This window comes from Penicillium samsonianum (genome assembly GCF_028829775.1).
Source record: "Penicillium samsonianum strain IBT 33392 chromosome Unknown utg000005l_segment0_segment0, whole genome shotgun sequence".
NCBI lineage: Eukaryota > Fungi > Ascomycota > Eurotiomycetes > Eurotiales > Aspergillaceae > Penicillium > Penicillium samsonianum.
The window spans coordinates 120,272-145,479 of record NW_026643263.1 but is presented as its reverse complement, the minus strand read 5'-3'; the positions used below and the strand labels follow the sequence as shown (position 1 = coordinate 145,479).

General features: G+C 49.7%; 9 protein-coding genes across 9 annotated transcripts; 5 read left to right on the top strand and 4 right to left on the bottom strand.

Annotated features, from left to right (window-relative positions):
* Positions 1-311: 311 nt before the first annotated feature.
* On the bottom strand, positions 312-2,323 carry N7471_008948 (MDR family MFS transporter; the record flags this gene model as incomplete). Its single annotated transcript, XM_057281667.1, has 6 exons — positions 312-503; positions 580-722; positions 833-1,154; positions 1,212-1,735; positions 1,787-2,098; positions 2,152-2,323. 6 exons carry the CDS (start codon positions 2,321-2,323, stop codon positions 312-314), a joined length of 1,665 nt encoding a protein of 554 aa, XP_057132550.1.
* Positions 2,324-2,704: 381 nt separating this feature from the next.
* Positions 2,705-4,404, top strand: N7471_008947 (arylsulfotransferase family protein; the record flags this gene model as incomplete). The annotated part of the gene is made up of 3 exons (XM_057281666.1): positions 2,705-3,269; positions 3,316-3,381; positions 3,437-4,404. 3 exons carry the CDS (start codon positions 2,705-2,707, stop codon positions 4,402-4,404), a joined length of 1,599 nt encoding a protein of 532 aa, XP_057132549.1.
* Positions 4,405-5,432: 1,028 nt separating this feature from the next.
* N7471_008946 (pleiotropic drug resistance family ABC transporter) lies at positions 5,433-10,070 on the top strand (the record flags this gene model as incomplete). Its single annotated transcript, XM_057281665.1, has 5 exons — positions 5,433-5,926; positions 5,976-7,494; positions 7,551-9,044; positions 9,091-9,554; positions 9,614-10,070. 5 exons carry the CDS (start codon positions 5,433-5,435, stop codon positions 10,035-10,037), a joined length of 4,395 nt encoding a protein of 1,464 aa, XP_057132548.1. The 3' UTR covers positions 10,038-10,070.
* A 2,287-nt stretch (positions 10,071-12,357) lies between these two features.
* On the bottom strand, positions 12,358-13,089 carry N7471_008945 (uncharacterized protein; the record flags this gene model as incomplete). Its single annotated transcript, XM_057281664.1, has 2 exons — positions 12,358-12,836; positions 12,951-13,089. The coding sequence occupies 2 exons, from the start codon at positions 13,087-13,089 to the stop codon at positions 12,358-12,360; spliced, it is 618 nt and encodes a 205-aa protein (XP_057132547.1).
* A 1,342-nt stretch (positions 13,090-14,431) lies between these two features.
* Positions 14,432-16,185, top strand: N7471_008944 (trafficking protein particle complex subunit 4; the record flags this gene model as incomplete). Its single annotated transcript, XM_057281663.1, has 4 exons — positions 14,432-14,690; positions 15,472-15,574; positions 15,631-15,753; positions 15,810-16,185. The coding sequence occupies 4 exons, from the start codon at positions 14,432-14,434 to the stop codon at positions 16,183-16,185; spliced, it is 861 nt and encodes a 286-aa protein (XP_057132546.1).
* A 244-nt stretch (positions 16,186-16,429) lies between these two features.
* N7471_008943 (proteasome regulatory particle base subunit RPN10) lies at positions 16,430-17,443 on the bottom strand (the record flags this gene model as incomplete). Its single annotated transcript, XM_057281662.1, has 4 exons — positions 16,430-16,981; positions 17,047-17,266; positions 17,325-17,363; positions 17,418-17,443. 4 exons carry the CDS (start codon positions 17,441-17,443, stop codon positions 16,430-16,432), a joined length of 837 nt encoding a protein of 278 aa, XP_057132545.1.
* A 233-nt stretch (positions 17,444-17,676) lies between these two features.
* On the top strand, positions 17,677-18,829 carry N7471_008942 (uncharacterized protein; the record flags this gene model as incomplete). The annotated part of the gene is made up of 3 exons (XM_057281661.1): positions 17,677-17,797; positions 17,850-18,123; positions 18,175-18,829. The coding sequence occupies 3 exons, from the start codon at positions 17,677-17,679 to the stop codon at positions 18,827-18,829; spliced, it is 1,050 nt and encodes a 349-aa protein (XP_057132544.1).
* A 460-nt stretch (positions 18,830-19,289) lies between these two features.
* N7471_008941 (uncharacterized protein) lies at positions 19,290-20,099 on the top strand (the record flags this gene model as incomplete). Its single annotated transcript, XM_057281660.1, has 1 exon — positions 19,290-20,099. One exon carries the CDS (start codon positions 19,290-19,292, stop codon positions 20,097-20,099), a length of 810 nt encoding a protein of 269 aa, XP_057132543.1.
* Positions 20,100-21,147: 1,048 nt separating this feature from the next.
* N7471_008940 (GTPase-activating protein LRG1) lies at positions 21,148-25,029 on the bottom strand (the record flags this gene model as incomplete). Its single annotated transcript, XM_057281659.1, has 6 exons — positions 21,148-21,606; positions 21,659-21,945; positions 22,003-23,088; positions 23,150-23,803; positions 23,864-24,566; positions 24,628-25,029. 6 exons carry the CDS (start codon positions 25,027-25,029, stop codon positions 21,148-21,150), a joined length of 3,591 nt encoding a protein of 1,196 aa, XP_057132542.1.
* Between the last annotated feature and the right edge of the window lie 179 nt (positions 25,030-25,208).

The following is a 25,208-nucleotide window of genomic DNA, read 5'->3' as shown; positions in this document are numbered from 1 at the left end:
AGGAATCAGCCTTACCATTTCTATTTCCAACTCGCCAACTTCTATATTCTGAGCTATATCCTTCCAATATCTACCACCTATCGCGTTGAGCATCGGCGCTCTTGACTGTGCGGTCGCCTTTTAATCTACTTCCGCCCGTTACTACCTCGATGTATTTCAACGAGGAGTTTTTGTTCGACCCGCACGGATTTGGGGGCCGCGCATCAATCCATCGGGTCTGTGCGAGACGTGGGTTGACATCACCATAAACACCACGCCTATCCCCTATGCTCCCCCATGGGGATTCTTTGGGGGTGCGAAGTCGAGATTCTTTACTTGCCGCCCGCGCGCTCTAGACCCTTTCCACGGGTAAAGATGGCAGCGACGGTCGCAATAAATGCAAATATCGCAGAGGCCATGAAGGACAGTCTGATCCCGCGGTAGTACACCAGCCGAGCGGCCATTTGCACATCCGGGGGAAGATCATAAATAGCCGAGACTGAGTGGCGAATCTCATCAATCACCTAAGAGGAAGCGAGTATTCTGGTCAGCAAGGCTTATTCAAGGGCTCGTTATCATCGAACGGCGAAGGAATTGTACTTTCCATTTATCTGGTATTCCACTCAAGGCCTCCCCGAGGCCTGAGTTAAGTGTATTCTGCATGATGGTGGAGGTCGCTGCGACGCCCCAAACGGTTCCAAGGGAGCGGATGAGATAGACAGTTGAGGCCGAGACGGCGTGATCTACATACGACATTGTTAGCAGGCTCGGTTGGCAAACTGCTCGGTCGCTCGCGGATTCGGGTAATGGGCCTGGCGACAAATGGCAGCGAATGAGAGGAAATTTAGCTTACCGGTGTGGTCGAAGGCCGCTAGGAATGTGAACAGAATTCCTGGGTACACCATCCCCTGACCCAGGTTGGCGGGAATGACATAGACGAAATACTTCCATCCCGAGTCGTTGAATCGAAGGAGCATGACGAGCAGATTGCCCACAAACATTAGGGCTGCCCCGACGCGCACAATGGAGGCCAGTTTGCCCCAGCGTGACATGATGATTCCCGCTGCGAGACCGCCCAGTGGGGTGAATAGACAAGGAATCACCAGCCGGGTACCAGCCTTGCTGGGTGAGTCAAGGAGAATCACCTGGAACATAAGAGGCAGAGTAAAGAGGTACTAAATACACTGCGTTAGTTGTAATTCTAATAAAACTGGTGGAACTGGTGAGCTTACTGCGTATGCTGCCATTCCGACACAAACGTTGGCGATCTGTGTGGATACAGCGAGCTGTCCTCGTAGCATCTTCAATGGAATCAAAGGTGCGGCGGTGGTTTTCGCTTCAACGGCGACAAATGCGACCAGCAATACCACACTAGAGACCAATGGCAGAATTACCCACAGGTGAGTCCAAGGGAGAATGTTGCCACCCAGGCTGAGTCCCACCAGTTGAGCCGAGAGAGCCAGAATGAGCAGACAAGCGCCCAGTACATCAATTTGCTGCCAAATTCCTTGCTTTCGGCCATTTGGGGAAGATTCAGTGTTGCGTGATGGAAACTTCAAAACTATATAGCCCATGACCAAAGCAAACAAAGAGACTGGAACCTGCAGCAGGAAGCACCAGCGCCATCCGATCGAGTCAACGATGGCACCTCCGAAAGAAGCACCACAGATGGCTCCGAAGCCGTATGAGACGTTCTGAATTGCCTGGTACATACCCCGCTGGCGGAAGGGAATGATATCCGAGTTGATGATTGTTGCTAGGATACTGGTTAGTGATTGATGTGTCAATTGAAAGATCATTGACTTACCCATAGTCATCAATCCTCCGCCTCCGATGCCCGTCAAGGCGCGCATGATGTTCAAAAAGATTACATCGCGGGCCACGGCACATCCCAGACAACCAAGCATGAAGGTGATGGTTGCAGTGAAGAAACAAGACCGGCGACCGAGGATATCCGAAAATCGGCCGTAGAGAGGCTGGAACGCCGTGCTCGTGATCAAGTACGAGGTGGTCAGCCACGAAGCAGTGTTCGCGGCGTTGAACTCGGAGCTGATCACAGCATAGGTCGAGGCAGTGATGGTGCCGTCAAACCCGCCAAGAAATACATTGGCCATGATTGCTGTTAAATTGTCAAATTCTGCTTGATCATGTATGGACTTTAATCTGACTAACCGATTTGAATCAGTAGAAACCCTGGCGGCGGGCTCCAAGTCACAGGAACTGGATTAGATTGCAATAAAGGTTGCTCTTCGCTTTCTTGTGCGGACGATCTTTCGGCTTCATTGTCGTGTGTCGACAGCACGCCTGCTGAGGCTCTTTCATTCTGAGGATCCAATAATGCCATTGTTGATTCCAAATGTCGTTCAAACTACAAATTTGCGATTCAGAAGCTGACGAAAGAAGAGTCTGGCCGAATCTCGGAAATTTCAGAAATTTCAGACAAGCGGGCACTCGATCGGGAAATGCGAGCGGATTATCTTCCCCGCCAACCTTGGAAGTGCCAATCACGACATCATATTCCACTGTGACATGATCAACTACTAGTTATTTAAACGAGAGGATATGTGATATGTGCGATTCTCTTCTGTTCTTCTCATTTCACACAACTATTCAAACCAAAGAAGTCAAAGAGACTCAGTGCAGAGTACCCATCTAAGGTTAATGTACCCTATCATGCACATAATGACCAGCATCATGGAAACTGATCGCTGGACCAGTACTTATCATGAAGCTCCTTGAATCCATCGCTTGCACCGCAGCGCTGTTGCCGCTCGCCGCAGCAGACTGGCAGTTCAAATCCCGAACCGACCTGGCCCCGCCTCGTCTGAACATCACCATCCCGGCCACAAAGGATGTCGAGAAGGGTTACCTCTTCATCGCGCCTTTCCCGGGCCAGTGGGCTGAGCCACAGTTCCACGGCCCGCGTCAGGAAGCTCCGTATATCGTTCGCGATGACGGTAAGCTCGTCTGGTCGGGTTATACCTACTTCTCCATCTGGGCCGCCAACTTCCAGAAGGCCAGATGGAATGGTCAGGATGTGCTGTTCAGCTTTGAAGGTGATCATAACCCGGCCTATGGACATGGTCATGGTCATGCTACTATTCTGAATCAGCGATATGAAACTATTCGGGAGCTCCGCGCTGGCAACCATAAGCTCATGGATAAACATGAATTCCATGTCGTCGATGAGAAGACTGCGTTGCTTCAGGTCTACCAGCCTGTGCCAAGGGACCTGTCTCGATGGGGTGCCAGTGCTGAGCAGCAATGGATTGTCGATGCCATCTTCCAGGGTATGTGAGTTCTCGAATATGAAGAGCTAATGCTAATTCGCAGTAGAGTTGGACCTTCAGACTGGGGAATTGCTATTTGAGTGGTCTAGCCTCGAGCATGTCTCTCCTGATGGTAAGTCAACTAACTACCTCCAAGGCTTATAATGGAATAGTCTGACATCATGCAGAGGCAGTTCTCCCTCTCAACCCGGGACAAGCGGGTGCAGGATACAACTCATCCGACGCATGGGACTACTTCCACATCAACTCTGTGGACAAGGATGCCGAAGGCAACTACCTGATTTCCGCGCGGGATGCTTGTGCGGTCCACAAGATCAACGGTACCACTGGTGAAATCATCTGGCGGCTGGGTGGTCTACGCTCAGACTTTGAGCTCGGTCCCAACGTCAACTTCTGCTTCCAGCATCACGCGCGCTTTGTCGAGCAGGGTGATGACGAGGAAACCATCTCGCTGTTTGATAACTCCGCTCATGGGACAGAGAATCACCGTGGCAAAGAGGTCCACACCCATCCTTTCTCGCAGGGCAAGGTCATTTCTGTCAACACTGCCACCTGGACTGCGAAGATTGTTCAAGCCTTCCAGCCTCCCGATGGACTCCTCGCCAAGTCTCAAGGCAGCACCCAGCTTCTACCCAACGGCAATGCCTTGGTCAATTGGGGCTCTGAGGGAGCTATGACCGAATTCCGGGCGGACGGTACCCCGATCTTTCACGCTTACATGGACTCAGGACTTCTGGGTGAGGGCGTCCAGAACTATCGGGCATTCCGGTACAACTGGACTGGCCTGCCAACAGAAGATCCCGCCATTGTGGCTGAGAAGACACCCTCGGGCACCGAAGTCTTTGTTTCATGGAATGGTGATACCGAGACGGCGGTTTGGCGATTCTATGCCGTTACGGATGGATTTGGGTCCCGGGAGTTCTTGGGCGAGGCTACACGGGATGGGTTCGAAACTTCCTTCTCGCTGCCTGGTCACTCATACCAACGCCTGGCGGCTGAGGCTGTCTCGGCTCGTGGTCGTGTCTTGACTACGACTCGCGTTGCTCATATCCAAGACGCGGCGCTTCCTTACGGCAGTGTTTCTGCGGGATCCGAGGATCGTGACTCTTGGAGACAGTTGATCTTGCAGGCATAGATGAAGACAGGTCTGTGTACTAGGTTCTATGGAGAGTGGGATAAGATGGGGTGAGGGGCTGATGTGACAGGTAGTATGAAGAGAAATGATGTGACAGGTAGTATGAAGAGATATGTTAGTTCATGTAGCTTGAAGCAGTGTCACATGATTTCATAATCCTTTTACCTGACCTTTTAAGGTCCGGATGTCTATGTAACCTTTGAGTTTTCGGTTCCTTTCCAAGGTTGTAAAGTTCTCGTTAGACTCTCGGATCCTCACTATTCCGAGTCAACTCTGATATATTGGCCGAATCTGAGATCCGTTAACCCAAAAGGGAAGTTGCTATGAAGATAAGGCGTGGGGGTGAGGGGGTACGATGCTAACACGCAGCCAATCAAAAGGTTGAAAAACACCTTAATATAGTTATGGGTTACAAGGATAGTCGTTTATGCGGCCTTGTCAAGTATTTTTTTTCGTAGTCTGTTATTGTTGTCTCGAGAAGAATAGTCTATTTAGATGTCTTTTTTAGTGGTCTCTTTAGCTAGTCTTTTTACCTAGTCCTTTTGGTAGTCTTTTTGGATGGCTTCTTGGATGTATACGAAGGCTGTAAAAAGCATACATTGTGCAGACTTTTCTATGTATAACCTTTGATGTCACATTCAAGTGAGATATTCAGACATTCAAATATTGAGACATCCAGGTGGTACATAAAATCTCCATTTATCTCCATTTCCGGAAAGAGCTGAGACGGTCCATCCATGGACATTTGACTCTTGAAGCTTCTCGGATCTGTTACTTTCCGGTTGCCGTTCTTTCCTTCTTACTCTCTTACTCTCTTACTCTCTTCCTTCCTTCCTTCCTTCCTTCCTTCCTTCCTTCCTCTTTCCTCCTTTCCATAAAAACTCTCATCCGTCACGTCTCACCGTTTGTTTTTTCTTCTGTCAACAACTCTCGTTTACCTCCCTTAGCGTGTCTCCTTCATGGTTTCACACCTTCTTCCTTCTTTAGGCTTTTCGCCGACTACACTCACGCCAGACCGGATGGAAAGCATGCCTGACAATGGTGCCGTTGATACCCCCGGCTCGGAGACCCCAGTATCTGAGTCCGGGGATGATCGCGACAGACAAATCACTACTCTGGCACGTTCTCTCTCACAAGTCTCACGACAGAACAGCCTCAGGTCCGGTGAAACCTCAGAGGGTATCAACACCTTTCTCGACTCCACCAGTGACCCAGAGCTAGATCCCAACAGTGGCCAGTTTAAATCGCGCAAATGGGTGAAGAACATCATCCAGATGACCTCTCGCGATCCAGACCGGTACCCGCGTCGCACAGCAGGCGTCTCCTTCCGCAATCTCAATGCTTTCGGCTATGGCACCGCGGCAGATTATCAGATGAACCTTGCCAACTTCTGGCTCAAAGGCGCCGGGTGGTTCCGCAATATCCTTGGCTTCCAGAAGAAAGTACGCATTGACATCCTGCGAGACTTTGAAGGCATTGTTCACAGTGGTGAGATGCTGGTTGTGCTAGGTCGCCCGGGAAGGTACGTGAATTGACGCACCCGCAAAAGACGAATCATTAACTGCCAGCAGTGGATGCTCTACCTTCCTCAAAACCATTGCGGGAGAAACGCATGGCCTCTATCTTGACAAAGAGAAAGGGTCCGAGGTGCAGTATGAAGGCATGTCCTGGGAGGACATGCACAGTCGTTTCCGCGGCGAGGTCATCTTCCAAGCCGAAAACGAAGTTCACTTCCCTCAGCTGACAGTCGGTGATACACTGCTGTTTGCCGCTCACGCTCGAGCGCCGAGTAACCGACTTCCCGGTGTTACACGCGACCAATATGCAATGCATATGCGAGATGTGGTAATGACGATGCTTGGCTTGACCCATACCATGAACACCAAGGTCGGCAGTGAGTTCATTCGAGGTGTATCCGGTGGGGAAAGAAAGAGGGTCAGTATCGCCGAAACCACTCTGTGTCGATGTCCTCTACAGTGTTGGGACAACAGCACTCGTGGACTTGATAGCTCCACGGCCCTTGAATTCGTTAAGAACATCCGCCTCTCCACTGATTATACTGGATCGACCGCTATAGTGGCGATCTATCAAGCAAGTCAGTCCATATACGACCTGTTCGACAAAGCGATTGTGCTCTACGAAGGCCGCCAAATCTATTTCGGTAGTGCGCGCAATGCACGTCGCTTCTTCATCAAGATGGGATTCCATTGCCCAGAGAGACAAACCACTGCGGACTTCCTCACTTCCCTCACCAGCCCTTCGGAACGCCTTGTTCGCCCCGGATTTGAAGACCTCGTTCCACGCACACCCGATGAGTTTGCCGCACGCTGGAAGGATAGCCCGGAGCGTAAGCGGCTTCTCGCTGAGATTGAAGCAAACGCCGCTGGAAACACCGTTGGAGAGTCAAAGTTTGAGCAATTCAGCCGCTCTCGTGCAGCAGACAAACCCAGGTTTACTCGTGCAGCCTCCCCATACACACTCTCGTATCCGATGCAAGTCCGCCTCTGTCTTTGGCGGGGGTTCTTGCGGCTCAAGGCAGACTTGGCTATGACGCTTGCCACGCTCGTCGGAAATATCTGTATGTCTCTGATCATTTCCAGTCTCTTCTACGACACACCGAATGACACCGACAGCTTCTACAAGCGTGGATCTTTACTTTTCTTTGCCATCATGATCAGTGCTTTCTCTAGCTCCCTGGAAATCATGATCATGTGGCAGCAGCGGCCGATCGTGGAAAAACATCGCAAGTACGCACTATACCATCCCTCAGCGGAAGCTATTAGTGCGTACATTGTGGAACTTCCATCCAAGATCCTGCTAGCAGTTGTATTCAATTTGATCATCTATTTCCTGCCGCATCTTCGGCGAGCTCCGGGCAATTTCTTCATCTTTTTCCTCTTTTCGGTAACAACGACCCTTGTGATGTCCAATATCTTCCGGTTTATCGGCTCAATCTCGCGGTCTGTGGCCCAGGCCATGCCTCCTGCCTCGGTCTTCATGCTTATCTTGGTCATTTACACCGGGTTTACCATTCCTGTCCGCGATATGCACCCTTGGTTCCGGTGGCTCAACTACGTGAACCCGATTGCTGTAAATGATAACGTAACTTTTTCTAGGTCCCACCAGAATATGCTAACACGAGATAGTACGCCTTTGAGGCGCTGATGATCAATGAGTTCAGTGGACGGTCCTTCCCGTGCTCGAATTTTGTCCCGGGTGGCTCGGAAATTTACAATGATGCGCCTCTCACCTCCAAAATCTGCTCACAGAAGGGTGCTGTGGCAGGCCATGATTTCATTGATGGAGAGACATACATCAACACAACTTACCGGTACTACAGCGCGCATCTGTGGCGAAACTTCGGAATTCTCTGCGCTTTCTTCGTTGCCTTCTTTATGCTGTATCTCTTCTGCAGCGAGCTCATCCGGGCTAAACCATCCAAAGGTGAGGTTCTGGTGTTCCCGCGCGGCAAGATGCCTGCGTTTGCCAAGAATATTCGAAAGGAGGACCCAGAGGAAGTCATTGCATCAGAGAAAGGTGCAGTTGCTAGCGAACCTCAGGACTCAACTGCAGCAATTGTTCGCCAAACTTCTATCTTCCACTGGGAGAATGTGTGTTACGACATCAAAATCAAGGGGACCGAGCGACGCATCCTCGATAGTGTGGACGGTTGGGTCAAGCCCGGCACTCTGACGGCCTTGATGGGTGTCACTGGTGCAGGGAAGACATCCTTGCTCGATGTGTTGGCCGATCGTGTCACACTTGGCGTCGTCTCCGGCGAGATGCTTGTCGATGGCCGACTACGAGACGATTCTTTCCAGCGGAAGACGGGTTACGTACAGCAACAGGATCTGCATCTGGAGACTAGTACTGTTCGTGAAGCTCTGGTTTTTAGCGCTCTCCTACGCCAGCCTGCCACCATTTCTCGCCAGGAAAAGATTGCATACGTCAAGGAGGTCATTCACATGCTTGGTATGGAAGAATATGCAGATGCCGTGGTCGGAGTTGTCGGCGAAGGCCTTAATGTGGAGCAGCGTAAGCGGTTGACTATCGGCGTGGAACTGGTAGCCAAGCCAGATTTGCTACTGTTCTTCGATGAACCGACTTCGGGTCTGGATAGTCAAACCGCTTGGTCAATTTGTACCCTGATGCGCAATTTGGCCGACCACGGTCAGGCTGTACTGTGTACCATTCACCAACCTTCGTCAATGCTGATGCAGCAGTTCGACCGCCTATTATTTCTCGCTCAAGGAGGACGCACAGTGTACTTTGGCGACCTTGGCCCGAACATGGAAACATTGATCAAGTACTTCGAAGACAAAGGGTCACCCAAGTGTCCAAAAAACGCAAACCCGGCTGAATGGATGCTCGAGGTCATTGGTGCTGCGCCAGGCTCTCATGCGGATAGAGATTGGGCCGAACAATGGACCAACAGTGCCGAGCGCGCAGAGGTTCACAGAGAGCTGGTTGAAATGAAAAAGGAATTGCCCCGGAGGCCGGCACCCCTACGGGCTGCAGGGTTTGGTGAATTCGCCATGCCCATCTGGTATCAGTTCCTCGTTTGCATCCAACGCATGTTCCAACAGTATTGGAGATCTCCGTCGTATCTATACGCCAAAGTCCTCACCTGCACTGCCTCGGTCAGTTATCTTCCTCCCTTTTATTTATTTAGACTAACAGGTGTAGCCACTGTTCCTCGGGTTTACCTTCTGGCACATGCCTACAAGCCTCCAAGGGCTGCAAAATCAGATGTTTGCAATCTTCATGCTCCTCGTCATCTTCCCGGGTCTGGTCCAGCAGATGATGCCGTCCTTCGTCACGCAGCGTGCTTTGTATGAGGTACGCGAACGGCCTTCGAAGGCCTACTCGTGGAAGGCATTCATGATGGCCAGTATCCTCACGGAGCTAGTATGGAATATCCTGATGTCGGTGCCAATCTTTTTCGCCTGGTACTACCCAATCGGCTTCTATCACAATGCAGAGCCCACGAACGCAGTCATCGAACGAAGCGGCATCATGTATCTGCTCATTTTGCAGTTCATGATGTTCACGTCGACTTTCAGCTCCATGATGATTGCTGGAATTGAAGAGCCCGATACTGGCAGCAACATTGCTCAGTTCATGTTCTCGCTGTGCTTGGTCTTCAACGGGTAAGTTATCTGCGGGTTTTTGGGAGTTAATTGATAATAATGCTGACTTGGAGTCGTAGCGTACTCGCGAAAGCCTCTGATATGCCTAGTTTCTGGGTCTTCATGAACCGCGTATCGCCATTTACTTACTTTGTGTCTTCCGTGCTCTCCACGGGCCTGACTGGAACTTCGGTGGAATGTTCTAGCATTGAGTGGCTCACTGTCTCGCCTCCAGATGGACAGACTTGCGGCAAGTATCTGGACCCTTACATCAAGGCCATGCACGGCGCACTACTCAATCCCGAGGCGACGGTGGATTGCAAGATCTGCCCAATGTCGAGCACAGATCAGTTCCTCGAAAGTCTCAACATGTCGTACTCGGATGTTGGGCGCAATATCGGGTTGCTGTTTGCCTATGTGGGGTTCAATATTATCGCCGCTCTCTTCCTCTACTGGGTCTTCCGTGTCCCCAAGCACTGGTCGCGCGAGGTCAAGGAGACCTAGAAAGCTCGTCATATTTCTTTCTTCGGGTTGTGGGGGATGGTTTATTGCAGTTGATTTTGTTCCCGAGAGATTCGGTTCCTTTCTACTCGGCATTCATCGGAAATATTCTCTTGCTTTCTTGATCCTGGCACAGAATCTTATCTTGTCAAATGTATCTGATACATGTAGCTTATGTTAATCAATGTTGTATTATTTTGTAACATGCACACGTGTACGGGGGATCCAACCACTACGACAACAGGGGTAATTCTGCCTTGAAGAAAACCATATCTAGAAAGCCACCATTACTACATAATTCATACCTACATCCATCCATGGATGGATTCAGGGCTGTTTCGCATGGTTACTAAGTATATCAGTTGAAATTCCCTGCATTTTGGTTAGAGATTTCCATATATCTAAAAAACCAAGTCAATTGACTTAAATGAGCGCCTCGTTAGAAAGTCCCCCGGCTGGGATCCGGCGTCACCTCCTCTCCGTGGTGGAATACGAGGGACTCAAAGCCTTGACTCACGCGTGTCCAGTATACCATCAGCAATATTTGTTAGATCGAAAATGGATTCTATTCAAATATCTCGACAGAACATTACGGAGTGCGATTATTGAAGTAGGCGCCGTTTGTCGGTCCGGCTCGATCGACTTTTTCGAAACGCGAAGCTATGACTCTGTGTCTATGTACAGAACCGCTCGTTATCACACCATTCAATTTTCGACGAAAACCTGACTGTGGATGATGTTATCGCTATGGTGAAGTTCCACTTCTTCACGGTGCGACCTCTGGTGCAGCACTATACTAGATACGCACTGCAAAATCTTTCTAATGAGACGCGTCAATTGAAGCAAGTGACAAGCAAGGCCTTGAGATTAAGCGAGACTGAAGAGGCACTCGTGACACGAGCCCTGTATCGCTTGCAGCTTTGCTGTAACCTTTTCGGTATCGGCTCTTATAAACAATCCTGGGAACCAACCTCTGTGTTCCACCCTATCCAATCCTCAATATACTTGGATCCTGCTTTCAGCCTTAGGAGATTGAAGAAATCTTGTGTATTGTCACTTTCGCCAGTGATAGGTATTACCAAATCTTAGAGGCTATCTCAGACGATATAGGCGCAGACGATCCAAACTTCCGCGGACTGCAACTGTTTATAGCGTATGAAGTGGAGAACGCTGGTCAGTTCAAACTTTACATCTGTATCTGAAGACTTCATTGTCAGAATAGCTAACCAAGTGATGAAATCATCGGGGAGCCATACTTGATGGGCGCGATCTCACATGGACTTGACCTCCTGCATACGGCCGGATTCAACTATAAAAACCGCTTGCACTTGGTCTCGACGATGCAGCCAAACATTACCTGCTATCCAGGCGCGTTCCTCGTAGATAACGTTTTCTGCCTTTACCCACAACGGTGGTGACGCCGCGAGGCACCCTCCGATCAAGATTCAAAGGAGAGGCGACGAGACCCAATGCCATTCAATGATGACCGGGTACCGGATTCAGATGGGACTCATCCTCCGCTTGCATGGATACTGGTATGGGGAGGAACTTATAGCAATATATTAGGACAGTAGAATAGGGTGTTGGGGCGGAAGTGGGTTTATGCTTGGGGTCAAATGCACCTGTTTCAATACTATCACATCATGTCAAAAGCAAATATTCCAGCTCCTTGTTAATCATGAGAAATACTATTTGCGCACCCCGAAACCCCACCCTATTAAAGTCTAGTTCCACTTAACTTAGTGTAATTTGTACACCAAAAATGTAGTTTTTGAGGATCTGAAAACAGCATATTAAATGTAGAGAGCTAATTCATAAGGATGAATTATCTCTGACTGACTTATCTTGCTGTTTATGGGGGAAAAGGTGAGGTTAAAACTGCAGGTTTTAATGAGATAGGGAAAAAGGGGTGCTTTTTTTAAAAGCTAAGGAGAGCAGAACTAGTAAAGGTTCTTTCGCCGTTCTTCTAGTGTGGGAGTCATTGTAGTATCCTGCAAGACACTTGTGAATAATTGGGCATGGAAAGCAGCAGGTGGAGTAATCGAGGTGCGCCACGTCTAATCGATTAGGAGGCCTTTCTGTCACCGTCGTACAACTTTTGAATCACGTCTGCCGGGATTTCGGGGCTGTTGTCTGATTTCCACTTTGCAATCCACTCCTTGCAACCTTTGAGCGATTTGCCTCTCGAATTGGCTGTTCCTTTTCTGATTGAAGCGGCGCAAAGCATAGAACATTTTCATGGAGGTTAAACAGTCGGACAAGGCGGGAATTCTGGGTCAGGTGGACCTCGTTTGTAGTATCGGACCAGGGGATGTCGTAGTAGCTAGCAAATGCCCCTTCCTATTTGCTTGCTCGCGAGGTCTCTTCTTGGAATATTTGGGGAATGGCATTGATACCCATGAGGATATTCCCCCTTCGCACCATCAATGAGCAATTGCGTTTCGGTCTGACCTTCGCTGGGATCGCGTGGGTGGCCTGACCATTTGTCTAGGATATGATGTCTGAGGTTTGATAGGGATGGAGAAGGTGTTGCCTTCTCTTCATTTGTTTCTTGAGAGGCTTGATCTCCTTTTTCAACTCCTCCGGCTAAGCTGAAAATCACCCATTTTTCAATTAGGATTGCTTGTTGTGTTTTTGTCAAGATGCTCGTAGTAGAGGTCCAACTCATAAAGTCTTTCATGACCTCATCGACTCGCTCTATCGTCACAATATCGAATTCCAGAGTCAGGTCCGTCCGCTTAGTGAGTTGTACTGCTATCGTGTCGACACTGAAGTTATAGGGTATATCGCGCACGAGGATGCCTATCTAAGGCTAGGTAATGACGAGTAAATACTTATTTGAGATGAGAGGGACAGTTCTCTTACGTACATATTTATACAGTCATATATGAGCTCACTAAGAGTCCTGGGGCAAACTCTCAGACAATGGGCCCGGGGAAATGTGTTGACCCCAGCGTCCTGCCCGAAGAGTCTCGAGGATAGCCATAATGCCGGCTTGTGACGACTGGAACAATGTCATAAGCCACTGTCGAGTTCGACGGGTAGTGGGCAGCATGATATTGCGACCTAAAGACTGCCTAGGAGGAGGAAAGAGGGAATCGAACTCAATCCATTGGGCCAGGTGGGCCGCGAGATGATCGGCGATGAGCGTCACAGTTTGCGAGATGGGGCCAAATTTCAAAGAGCCCTAGCGGTTAACACTAAAGCCCGGACTCAGGCATGGAACAGATTTCTCTTTTTTGTTTTTGTTTTTGTTTTTATTTTCTGCAGTATATGGAATACAAAAAGAGTACTCATGCCTCCGGATACGAAAGAACTATTCTTTCCCAATACAAAAGGATTCAAATACTTCGAACCCCTTAATCGTAACGGAGCCAAAGTACGGTGCTCCAGCCTGTGCTGTGTAGACGCCACTGGATGCCATGCCTATCGTTATATAAGGCTGACCCGTGGGGCTGACTCGTATTAGCTGTTAATGAGTGGTCCATAACAATCCAGCGCATAGAAGTACACCTCCAAACGGTTGGCATGGGTACGGAATCGTCCTTCTCATCTCGTTAAGCGCCCAAGTGTCTCTCTACCTTGAATACGCCAGATTACAATGAGACAACAAGCACCTCTCGCATCATCGCTGCTGGTCTTCGGGGAATAGCGGAGCGCCAGGGCTAGACCGTAGTTCCGATTACGGTAATAATATCTATAAAGTGGAGGTCGATATTGCACAAGCCATTACTGGAAGGAAATAAGGCTCTATCGTTATAGTTATGAACTCCACGGTCACTAATTCAGGGTCTCGATTTTCTAGATAATTGCGGTCTCGTGTAGTTAACTACTACGCCTCTAGGAACCAGCATTCTCGAGCTCCATCTAAAGCAACATGATATCGAAATTGGCTAAGAAAATGCGCAGTAAAGTTGCTCTTGTCCTCAGACTGCTTGTGAAAACGATGGTTCCAACTATTGCAGATTTCAAGGTCGTTTGTTCTTTCATCGGTCCCTTACTGGACCAGCACTTTAAGCATCAACGGACGAACCGATGATTTTAAAATGAGTCCGAATACCGAATGTTCTGACCCTCGCAGTAATAGTATGGAGGCTTCCCTGTCCAATAATGGGGCCGAAATTGTACAAAGTACATTAGACTCCAGGGGGGTCAGCCCCTCAAACAACCAAGAGATTTCCAAAAGAAACAGAAATAGGGGGACATTTAGGTAGCATCAAACTTAGCATCGATCTGATCACATCAATTGCTCTTCGCATGAGCCCTGAAGCCCGCAGAGGTACCGCAGTTAATGCATATCCTTGGCCTATCAATTTTTAACTGAGGCTGCGCCCACATCGCAAGTGCTTCGCTTCTTCTCCCAAGCCTCTCAATGTTTTTGAACTTCGGCAACCACCATGGCAGCAGCAGCTACCCCTCTCTTGTCCCTTACCACCACGACAGCTACCACTCCCTTGGCCCTTACCACCACTTTCTCACCACTACCAGCATGTACCACAGACACATGGTTCATTGAGTATGTAAAAGGCACGTACTACTTCACCACTTCGATTCCAAACAGTCTTGAGGGCTGGTATCTCAGCCAGGGGCCCACGGACTGGAGCAGCTGCTTCCCCTCAGGATATGAGGCGACATCCGCTTTTTACTACTCACCAGGTGTGTGTCCGTCGGGTTATTCAATAGCCAAATCATCGCTTGTTAGTATTGGGGCTATTACTGAGACCCAGATAACCTGCTGTCCATCGTGAGTTCCATACATACACAGACGTCTTTTGTATGCTTCCTTTTGTTAACGATTGTCGGTATTACTAGGGCTTAGGGTTTTTATGATACTTGGGACTAATGAATGCTTTAACGCATCGTCAAAGTGAGCACCGATGTGGCACTCGAGTGAACTGTGGCCTAGCAGATTAGCTGAAGATATGGTTCGATGAGTGAACATATTGTATAAGATGGATTAAAGATACAAGCTAGGAATTGTACTCATTCGATCGGCTTGATATTGGATTTATATTGAGCTAGAACCACCATATAGATTCTCCAATTGGTTCTATACGGGCTTTTCTTTATCTTAGGAATTCTAACAGGTAGAAGTTAATATCCGAAACTACCTATGTTGTCTTAGCACATTCTCCAACATTTTCTTTCAGAAATGCTAAAATCCATGCCCATCCACTCGGTATATATTTTCAGTAAAACATCAAGATATGCCCTAATATCACCCACCCGGTACAACTTAGCCATTCAGTTAAATAACACTCCTTTTTTTATCTGTACTAGAACTGAATAATCCAGATATCTATAAAACAGACAGAAACCGACCCGGATGGGGTTGGTGGCTGTCCCCGCTTATCGACGCGGAATCAACCTCCTCCAATCCCCGCGAACTTCATGCCAACACCTACTTTTGGTGATCTAAACAACTTCAATTAGACAGCTCATCCACACAATTACACCGGAATACCCCAAGGCACACCAATAGCGCTTTCCGCCCCTTGCTTCTCCGGCCACGCTGTCCGTACCAGCGCCACACTCACCATGTACGCTCCATCTGCTCATTGAATCGCACAGCAACTAACATGCCTGACAATACCAGGGGCGTCTTCTCCCTGATCATTATCAACAAAGCCGGCGGTCTTATCTACCAGCGCGAGTTCCAGGCTGGCCTGCGCAACCTCTCGACAAATGACTACCTCGTCCTAGCTGGCACCTTTCACGGGTAAGCTGCCAACACCATCTTTCCCCTGGAATACACATTTGACTTGGATTCTATAGCGTCCACGCAATCACCCGCTCTATCACACCAAAAATCCCCATCTCCCAACCAGCTCCCTCACCCGCAACCTCTTCAACGGGCACCGCCGCCCCTGCTGCGTCCGGTCACTCATACCCAAACCCCGGTGTACCAGTCTCCGGCCTGGATTATCTCGAGACCGACAAGTTTCGATTGACCTGTTTCCAGACCCTGACGGGAACAAAATTCTTGTTGTTCACGGATCCGTTGACTGGCAGCGTGGACACAATCATACAGAAGATCTACGAGCTCTATGCGGACTATGTGATGAAGAATCCATTTTATCAAATTGAGATGCCAGTGCGATGCGAGGCGTTCGATCGGCATCTGGGGGTGTGGTTGAGGGGGAGGGCATAGCCCCGACCGGCGGCAATGGGATCACGCAGAAAGGGGATAGACATCACGACTTTACGAACTAGATACGTTTTGTTCCTGTACTTGTGTCCGGATATCACTCCGTCTCGTATAATACCAAATCACATAATATATTGCCCTTGCACACTGTAGAACGTACCCGAAGAAGGTCGACTCTCGAGAATACAGGACAAAAGCAGAAGCAAACGCCGGGTATGCATCACAGTCATATTCAAATCTCCGGACCTTACGCGGTGTCCATCTTGTCCTCGTTCTTCTTATCTTTGTCACCGCTGGACTCGCCATGGCCCTCCTCGGGGATATTGCCCAGTTGCGTCTTGCCTTCCTGTTCTTCCCGATCGCGCTTCTCCTTCTCCTGTCGGTTCTTCTCGTCCTCCATCGATAACCGCAGGGCGAATGCCAGCTCGGGGTCATTCTCGGCGGCGTCATCGAATCCAAATCCACCAGCCTCGCCCTCGCCGCCGCCTCCGCCAACCTCGGCATCCTCGCCAGCCAGGATCGGGGTCAGCTGCAGCTGATCGCTGAGAAGATGGGGTCCCGGTGGGATGATGGCGAGGTGGGAACCATCGCCACTCTTGACATTCTCAACGAAAGCCTCGAGCTTCTTGGTCTGGTCGGATTCCAAATCTCCGAAAGCTATCACATCGATCGACACGTTGTTTTTCTTCATCTTCTTTGCGAGCTTCACGAGGGTCTTCTCATCTTCTTCGATGGGCGAGCAGGAGAATACGATGATGCGTTGACGCTGGGATTTTTCCATACGGTGCTTGAGTGCCAACTAAAATTCCATCAAGATTAGTTATGGAGAGCTTGCGGCTTCGGAGATTGGCTGGAAGAACGTACCGCTGCAACCTGGATGGTCGAGCTGAGATGAGATGTGCCGTGGATCTTTGTTCGGTGCAGACCTGCAAGGATTGCGCCAAACTCGGGTGTGAAGGTCGACAACACCTCGGGGCCCTTGCCGCCCATGCTCATAAGGCCGACAGCTGACTGGGCGTTTACACGCATCTTTGCATTGTGGATGATGCTGACAGCATCGACTTGAGATTGCCACCGGGTTGATCTGTAACTATTAGATACCATTCACAAATGGCAAATATAGTATCATCGGATGTACTCACGTGTAGTCTCCATTGCGACTGCTTTCGCTGTTGTCGACACTGTAGCTTGGAGTCAGCAGGGTAAGCTAATACGGAGGATGGGCAAGGACGGACATGATCATAGTAGCTTCCAGCGTCATTATGGCGGAGTCTAATGGAATTAACGATGTAAAGGAGGGCTAAACAGCGAGTGAATAGGAGATCGGCGTATGGGAGATGAAGACGGATGACGAAGGCGAGGTGGAAGCTCTGCATTCTGCCACTGTTCTCCGCCCGGGTCACGCTGTTTGTTGTGGTCCTCCTTGCTCCGCACCTTAACTTTAGCCCTTGTACTTCGACACATCCCAAGTCTATATCCCTTGAACTCTGGACAATGCCTGCCACTAAACGGAAGTCCGACGCTATGGACGTCACCCCTACGGGCAGTCCTACTAAAAAGATGCGCTTGACGCAGCACCAGAAACAGGCGCTGATGGACAATCTACAACTTGAAAGTGGGTTGAACTGTGGATTTACGGAGTGAACACAGCACTAATTTCACAACAGTCACTGAGCGGGCACGTAAGCTTCGTGCTCAATATGCCCTTCAGGCAAATGACCTCCGGGCGCGCATTGAGCGACGCGTCAATCGGATCCCAGTCTCGCTACGCAAGGCCAACATCGGCGAGCTGCTCGAAAAGCACAGTGCCGCCACAAACAAACAGCAGGTTGCATCGCCTTCTCGGAAATACTCGCCCGTCAAGGTGTCGCGTAATATCGCAAGCATCTCCGTAGATCCAGAAACCTCTACCACACGCGACGGTAGAGCTCGGAGGGGAAGGTGCGATATACCACACGCCCAATTTGCTTCTCTGACTGACAGAATGTGTAGTCACGATGGCCACTTCTCTGACAAAGAGAATGCCCCTGCCGGTCGCGAGCCCGAACTCAAGAACCCCAAGCGTCGCGTGAAGCCAGCCGGACCAGGCGGGGCCTCCCGCATGGCATCCCAAGAAGTACGGGGCAACGAGAACAGGATTCTGTCTCCCAAGTCCAACAATTCTCGAACCTACCCTCACTCACCCTTCCGTGCATCACCCGAGAAGGGTCAACCCTCATATCTGGCACGCCCTACCTCACCGTTAAAACCGACCAGTCCGTTGCGATCACGCGGTGCCACTGTGTCTGCAGTGAAGGAGCAGCGGCCTCCTTCGCAGGCCCAGAGGACTGCCACCCGTGCCGCTACAGGACCCAAGACTATTCGGTCACCTTTGTCGCGCCCGGCGACCCGACAGGGCGAGCGCAAGAACAGCACAGGGTCCACTGCGTCTTCGGGCACAACAGTAACCAAGTCCACAAGGACTGGTACTGGCGCGAGAAAGGCCACCACAGCATCCCTTGCGGCTGCCAAGAAGCCAACTTCGCGCGTGCAGGCTGCATCAGTGGCTGTCAAGAATACCCCCACTAATGCTTCAATGCGCAAGACTACCGCTCCGGCTGCGACTGAAACTGCGACTCGGACTCGAGCGCTGCGTAAGCGGATTTAGGACTGTTTACATGAACTCATAGACACTTGTCTTCTTTTTCTTGGAGTTGGTTGGGATTATGTTTATTTGAGCGTGGGTGATTGCAGACTCTGCAATGAACAATTTGAGCCTGGGTGCTGTCTTTCCTGTTGGTTATTCGGCGTGATATCATAATAGGTGTTTTCCTTCTTCAGTCCCGTATACATTCATGGCTTTTGTCCGGGTATCTCACCCAAATTCCTTTCAAACCAATACTTTGCTGCACAAAGATCATAAGTCTTCATCCGTCTGTGTGTAACCCGCTGAAACAGCATCCCAGAGCAAATACGAGACCCCTGTCACCCTGCTGCTAATTAGTTAGACTGCTTTATGCCAATCACACCGCTCTTCCAGCGAGTTCATGTCAACTCCTACCCACCAGCTATCATAACACGGGGTTCACCAGACAAAGAGCACCAATCTCCTCAGGCCATGCTTCACAATGGAAATCATCCGAGAGAGTACTACGTTCAAAACCGTTAACGGCAAACGCAAGTTTTGTTGGAAGACTTTCTTCGTGCGACAAAACGGCATCCTATACTACGGGTCATGGGACGATCGATCATCGAAACCTACCGATATCAGTCAGTTAAAGAACTTGAGAGCAGTCAAGATAAACGATAGAGGTCCAAAAGTCCAGGAAACATGGGCTGTGGCCTCAGAGGAAGACTGTTACCTGAAGGCGCCAGACTTAATCGACTTCCTCTATTCAGAGCTGGAGGACAATATTCAATGCGAGCTTGAAGTGTGTGAAGTGCTTCGCAGGCATCCGCATCCGAATATTGCCACTTACTACGGCTGTCGAGAGGAGAATGGCCGGGCTACTGGTCTTTGCTTCAAACGATACAAGGAAACCTTGTGGGGGAAGGTCAATCCTGAATGGCTGAGCAAGAATAAGTTCCGGGCTAGTGGTCGTGAGCAAGTCGATGATTCTCTCAAACACAACTTCCATGCGATTCTAGAGGGAATCGAGCACCTTCATTCTCTTGGTCTTGTGCATAATGATATCAACCCGTCCAATATCATGTTTGATGAGCATGGTGTCTCGGTAAATATTGATTTTGGGAGTTGTCGGAAGATAGGGGAATCATTGGAGACTAGCGGAGCTGGACAGACGGGCGGGTGGCATGATCCAGAGAATGGGCTTGTCTTGGAGAAGAATGATCTGGATGCCTTTGGAGAGCTGAAGACTTGGCTGTTTGGTTCTGTGGATGATGCATATTTGTTCCAGGAGGATTTGTTGGAGGAATGATAGATTGAGCTTGAGCTTCCTTTAGTAGGATTTGACGGTATTTTATTTCCTACTGCAAACCTCCAAGCTCTCTAATTTTACACTTTTACTAGATTATATAAAATACAGTTCTCGTATGGTTGGTTGAATAGAGAGTTAAAGCATCGGAAATCAGTATAGAGAACTATATAGAACTCTCGAGATTCATGTCAAGAATTTATAACAGAGGTTCAGAATTTAGATATTGCAGCTAGAATAGGCATCTGAAAAGCGATATATAGGTGTGTTCAGATATATAGAATACTCGTACAAATTGTGCTGCATGCAGAATCCAAAGTGCATGGGGTAGGCTGGCTGAAGGTGTTGCTCGGATGGTAATGGTGATTTTGAGAGAACGTAAAAGCACAAAGTAATTGTTTTATTCAGGACTTGCCCACGAATATGCAAGGTTCTACAATATAACTGTCTATTAGGCAACTACACAGCACAGGTATCGTGGCAATCATGTTGATTGAACAAGTAAGAAAGGAAATAAAAGCTCCCTTGGCCCTGGTTAAGCAAAAGATCCAGAGGAGAAGAGTCAGAAAAGAAGAAAGGAAAAAAAGGGTCTAGGTATAGCCGTAGCCTGGCCCACAAAAAAGAAAAGAATGAGCATGCTCAGAAATCAAAAGCGAGAGAAGGGAAAAACAGGACATTTATGCCCAGAGGGACAGGTATGGGTATGGCTGATCCCTCGAATCAGATGCAAATGAACAAAGAGGAAAAGAAAAGGGTAAGGGATCCCAGCCACTATAGAGATAGAGAGAAAACAGAAACCAATCAATAGCGACCAAGCAGCTTGTTGATCACTTTTGGGGAATTTTCATGGAAAAAAGCAAAGGGAAAACTCCGTCAACCAGCCCTGTCACTCGACAAAAAAGAAAAAGAAAAGAACGCTAAGAAGGTCCCAAGAAACGAGAAACGAAAACACTCCACAGAGATTGAATCAGACGGATGGATGCAAGTCGAGGTCGGATGATGATGTATCACAGTATTGCAGCTGTGCAGGAGGAGTATAAGGAGATCCAGTCTACCCAGTAACACCCATGGCACCTGCACTCGGACGCGGCCTATACGCCACATTTGATGGTTGGCCATCAGGTGCCCCTGCAATTGGCTGGCTACTGTTGCTGGTGCTACGGTCACGGTGATACGCTGCTGGGGGAGGAGGACCGAAATCAAGTCCAGCCTGGGCGTTGGCGCTTGCCGAGTGCGAGTGTCCGCTGGGACCGGGCACATGGCGAACCGAACTTTGCATCTGCCAGGCAGCATCCTGAGATGGATCGGTTTCGATACGTGCGGAAGTTGGAGTGCTGTTGTTTCGGTTGGGGGTGGTGATTGTGAATGTCTCGCCACCGTTCTCCGGTTTCTGTGAAAAGCTGCCTCGAGCAATATCGCCATATCGTTTGAGGATTTCCTTGGTTGTCACTTCGGCATTCTCCCTGAAAAGAGTTGGATCACCCAAGACCGATTGTAGGTCTTCTGGAATCTGTTGATAGAGTTAGCACGAGTCTGGCAAGACCTCAACCTGGGAAACTTACCTCGCAGAATGCATCGTTATAAGCAATTAGAGCATTGACGGCCTCAATAGACAAGAAGCTCTCCTCCACTGTGCTGTTTTTGGCATTGGGGTAGAGGATATTGGGCGTGATGACAGTCGCAAGATTGTGAATGTCCATCTTGCTTCCAGACTCTTCATCCACATGCGAGAAGGATGATGTCCAGTTTAAGAAGGCAAACAGGACTTCCATCGTATCACGATGGGCCTTGGGGAGCAGACAGCATGTCAAATGAAGTAGTCGCCTCTGTTTCTCCGCGTCCTCCATTTCTGCGACACAGGTTAGCATTGCACGAATAGACTGACAACCACAACATCAAAACTTACTTTGTGAGATGACAAACAGTTTGTGTAGCTTGAATGTCAAGAGCGGATCGGGCATCTCGCGGAGGAACTTCTTCAAGAGAGCTGCGATTTGCACAGGAGTTTCCTTTGCCAGATCAACTTGCTCATACTTGGTGTCGATTAGTTCCGCGGTATCCTTCAATCGGCGGATGTTGCCGTTCTTTCGGAAGACACCCTCCACAGACATGTCCATCTGCCGCATAGCGCAAACAGAATCATCGACCAAAGTCGGGATGCGGAGCGCACCAGGGCCAACACCGTGACTTGACTCTGTGCCCTCCTTCTCGACCAAATAGTCTAGACCAACACCAAAGACACCCTTCTTCTTATTGCCCTTCTTGTTGTCCTTGAAGGCACGGCCAAAGATGTTCCATATGGTAGGTTTGCGCGACTCAATAAGAGAAAGCAGCTCCTCCATGCTGAAATAGCCCTCTACCAAGGGTTCCATCTGTAGCACGGCAACGTGGCGAACGATGAAATATTCCAAAGCAGTTAGTTCTGAGAAGTACCGCTTGGTTCGGGTTGGCTCCATCAGGGCCTCCAAATTCCCACTCGATACCCCCCGCTGGTGGCCATGGTTGTACCTGGGCATCGGCTCTGTCCCCCCGATGAGCTTCGTGCCAGCATGCCTGTAGGCATTAGGTCGCTGTTCCTTGGCTTGCTCAGCCGCAACAATGCGGGGGATGTCATCTAACGTCAAAGCATCCTGAGCCCCGAAAGTCAGATCGGTAACGGTTTCGCCATTGGCATCCCGTTCTTCGACAATCTGGAAGCCGTGACCCCTCGGGTCACTGCCATCATTGCCAGATGACCCCGGTCGGGCACTTCTGCCTTCTGGTCCATCGATGATTCTGGATGCGCGGGCCCGTTTGTATGTTGTGGATAGGGTTCGCTCGTTGCGAATAGATCGCAGCCGACGCATCTCGCCGACGGTCTGCTCAAGAGATGTTTCTTCAAAGCCATCTCGCGAGCCACCGCCATATGACTGGGAGCGTGTGTTTGCCCGGCGAACCTGGGGTGTGACTCGATGGCCGTCTTTGTTGTCATAATCATTAAGGTTGGGGTCGTCTGGGACGAATCAAGTTAGACAAACTGCCGGCAGCATGGGGGTAATGTAAAAGTGTCCTACCTGATGTATGAGGCAAGGTTCCCCCGGATCGAAGTACGGCGAGAAGCCGTGCGAGTGCCACTTTCAGTAAGAAAACAAATTGCTGCAATTTTGAAACCGAAGTGAAACCACCCTTCACAGTGGGGCCAAGATTCATCTGATGGGCGCAAGCGCCGCAGTAGACTTGCTCCTCGCTGCCGCTCCATAATGCGTCTTGGAGATCAGTGGTCAAGTCCTTCTCACATGATTTGCATGAAAGATGAGGCGGCTTGATGTGCCAACGATTTTGTCCCCATTGAACACATTCGTCGTCAATTGGTTCTTTGCAGGCAATGCAACAATCTGAAAGTTGATCGGCCAAACCTTCCACTCCAGCCATCAGGTCGACTGGTGTATCGTCATCTTCGCGCTCGGCTACCGACTCCAAATCACGGAGGCGCTCCAGGAAATTTTGTAAACCGTCTGGCGCAGACTTCTCGCGTTCAAGTTTGAGTGCACCTTGTAGACCGATGCGGATAAGGAGTTTGAGGTAATGAGCGAGACCAGTCACCAGAGACAGAAGTTCCTGGGTGACGCCAAGTTTGCGTACACCGGTTTCCTGGGTTTTCGATAGAAGGGCGAAGAAAGCGACAATCTTTTTGCAGAGAAGTTTGGCTTCGCGGCCGTAGGAAAGTTCTGGTTTGGAAGAATCAGCAATCGCTCCCAACGATATGAAACTAGCTGCGCGAGACTTACCTTTTAACTCGTGGGACTTGATATAATCCGCCAACTGATCGACAGCACCGAAGAGGATTTCCACATGTTCAATGAAGCGCTTGGCTACGAGAACACCATCGATGTAAGCGCCGTTGCTCACATGAAGCAGCATATCTGAAATGCAAGCGGCGGATGATTCTTCAAAGGTAGAAAGGGTGTTCCAAATATTAAAGACCTTCTCTTCCATGATATCTTCTTCGTCGCGAATATGCTTGCGCTCATCTTCACTAGCATCCTCATCCACCGGCGGAGGCTCCCATGTTTGACCAGCAGGGGATAACCGGACATTCCAGAACTTGTGGATCATATAACATTCGGGGTGCCAGTGTTGATTTTGACCGTTGCGGAAGATCTCGACAAACTGTTTTAAGATTGCAGTGTGACATCCATGGCACCGCTGGGCGAACTGTGTTGAGTAGTGAAAGTGGCAGTAGACCTTGCTCTCATGTTCATAGTAAGAGTCCTGAGCACCGAAGACGGTCGGACAAACGGAACAGGTAAAGTGTTCGATATGATACTTCCGATCTAACGCTGTAATGTATGATCCACGTAGTGCGCCGCCGCACTCATGGCATAGCAGGCTGAGTCGTCTAAAGTAATCGGTTTCACAAAGCGGAAATTGGCAGCTTGAATCTTCTGAATCGACGGGGAAAAACTTTGAAGCAACGATCTCGCCACAGTCCTGTGAGAAGTATGAAAGTTAGAGAAAACCTCCAAAGGGCCAACTAGAAGAAGCAACTTACTTCGCACTTGAAACACTCTAGATGAAAAGTACCGCCCAACGCTCGAACAAACTGGCCAGTGAGAGATTCACCGCACTTTTGACATAGGCGCGATGATCCACCGGGGGACTTATTTTGACGCCCGTTCACTCGCGAGCGATCTCGGGGTGTTGAGCGGTCGCGGAAGCCGGCCTGGTCAGGACCCAGGCCACGACTTGAGCGCCCACCATCCTCCTGGTTCACCGGAGTGATTGGGCTTGGGCCTCCCGTTCGTGTTGATGGTGAATCGAATGGAATCAAACTGTCTTCAGGGGATGTGGGTGTATTTTTCGTATAACTAGCCCCGTAGCCAGAGGTGTCAACGGTGGGACGGCCGCTGGGGTTGCCTGCGACCAGGCTCGCTGGGAGTCCACCGGGGGGCATCTTGGTCCCCCGTCAGCAGGAATATGGTGGGATTTGTTTGGTTGAATCACGCCGAATGCTGCATGCAAAGAATCGAGAGTAAGGAACGGGCGAGGTGACGTGGTAGGTAAACGAGATTTACGGAAGGGTCGAATCGAAGATGCAACGCGGTTACAGATTGGCGGGAAATTGAAGGTAGG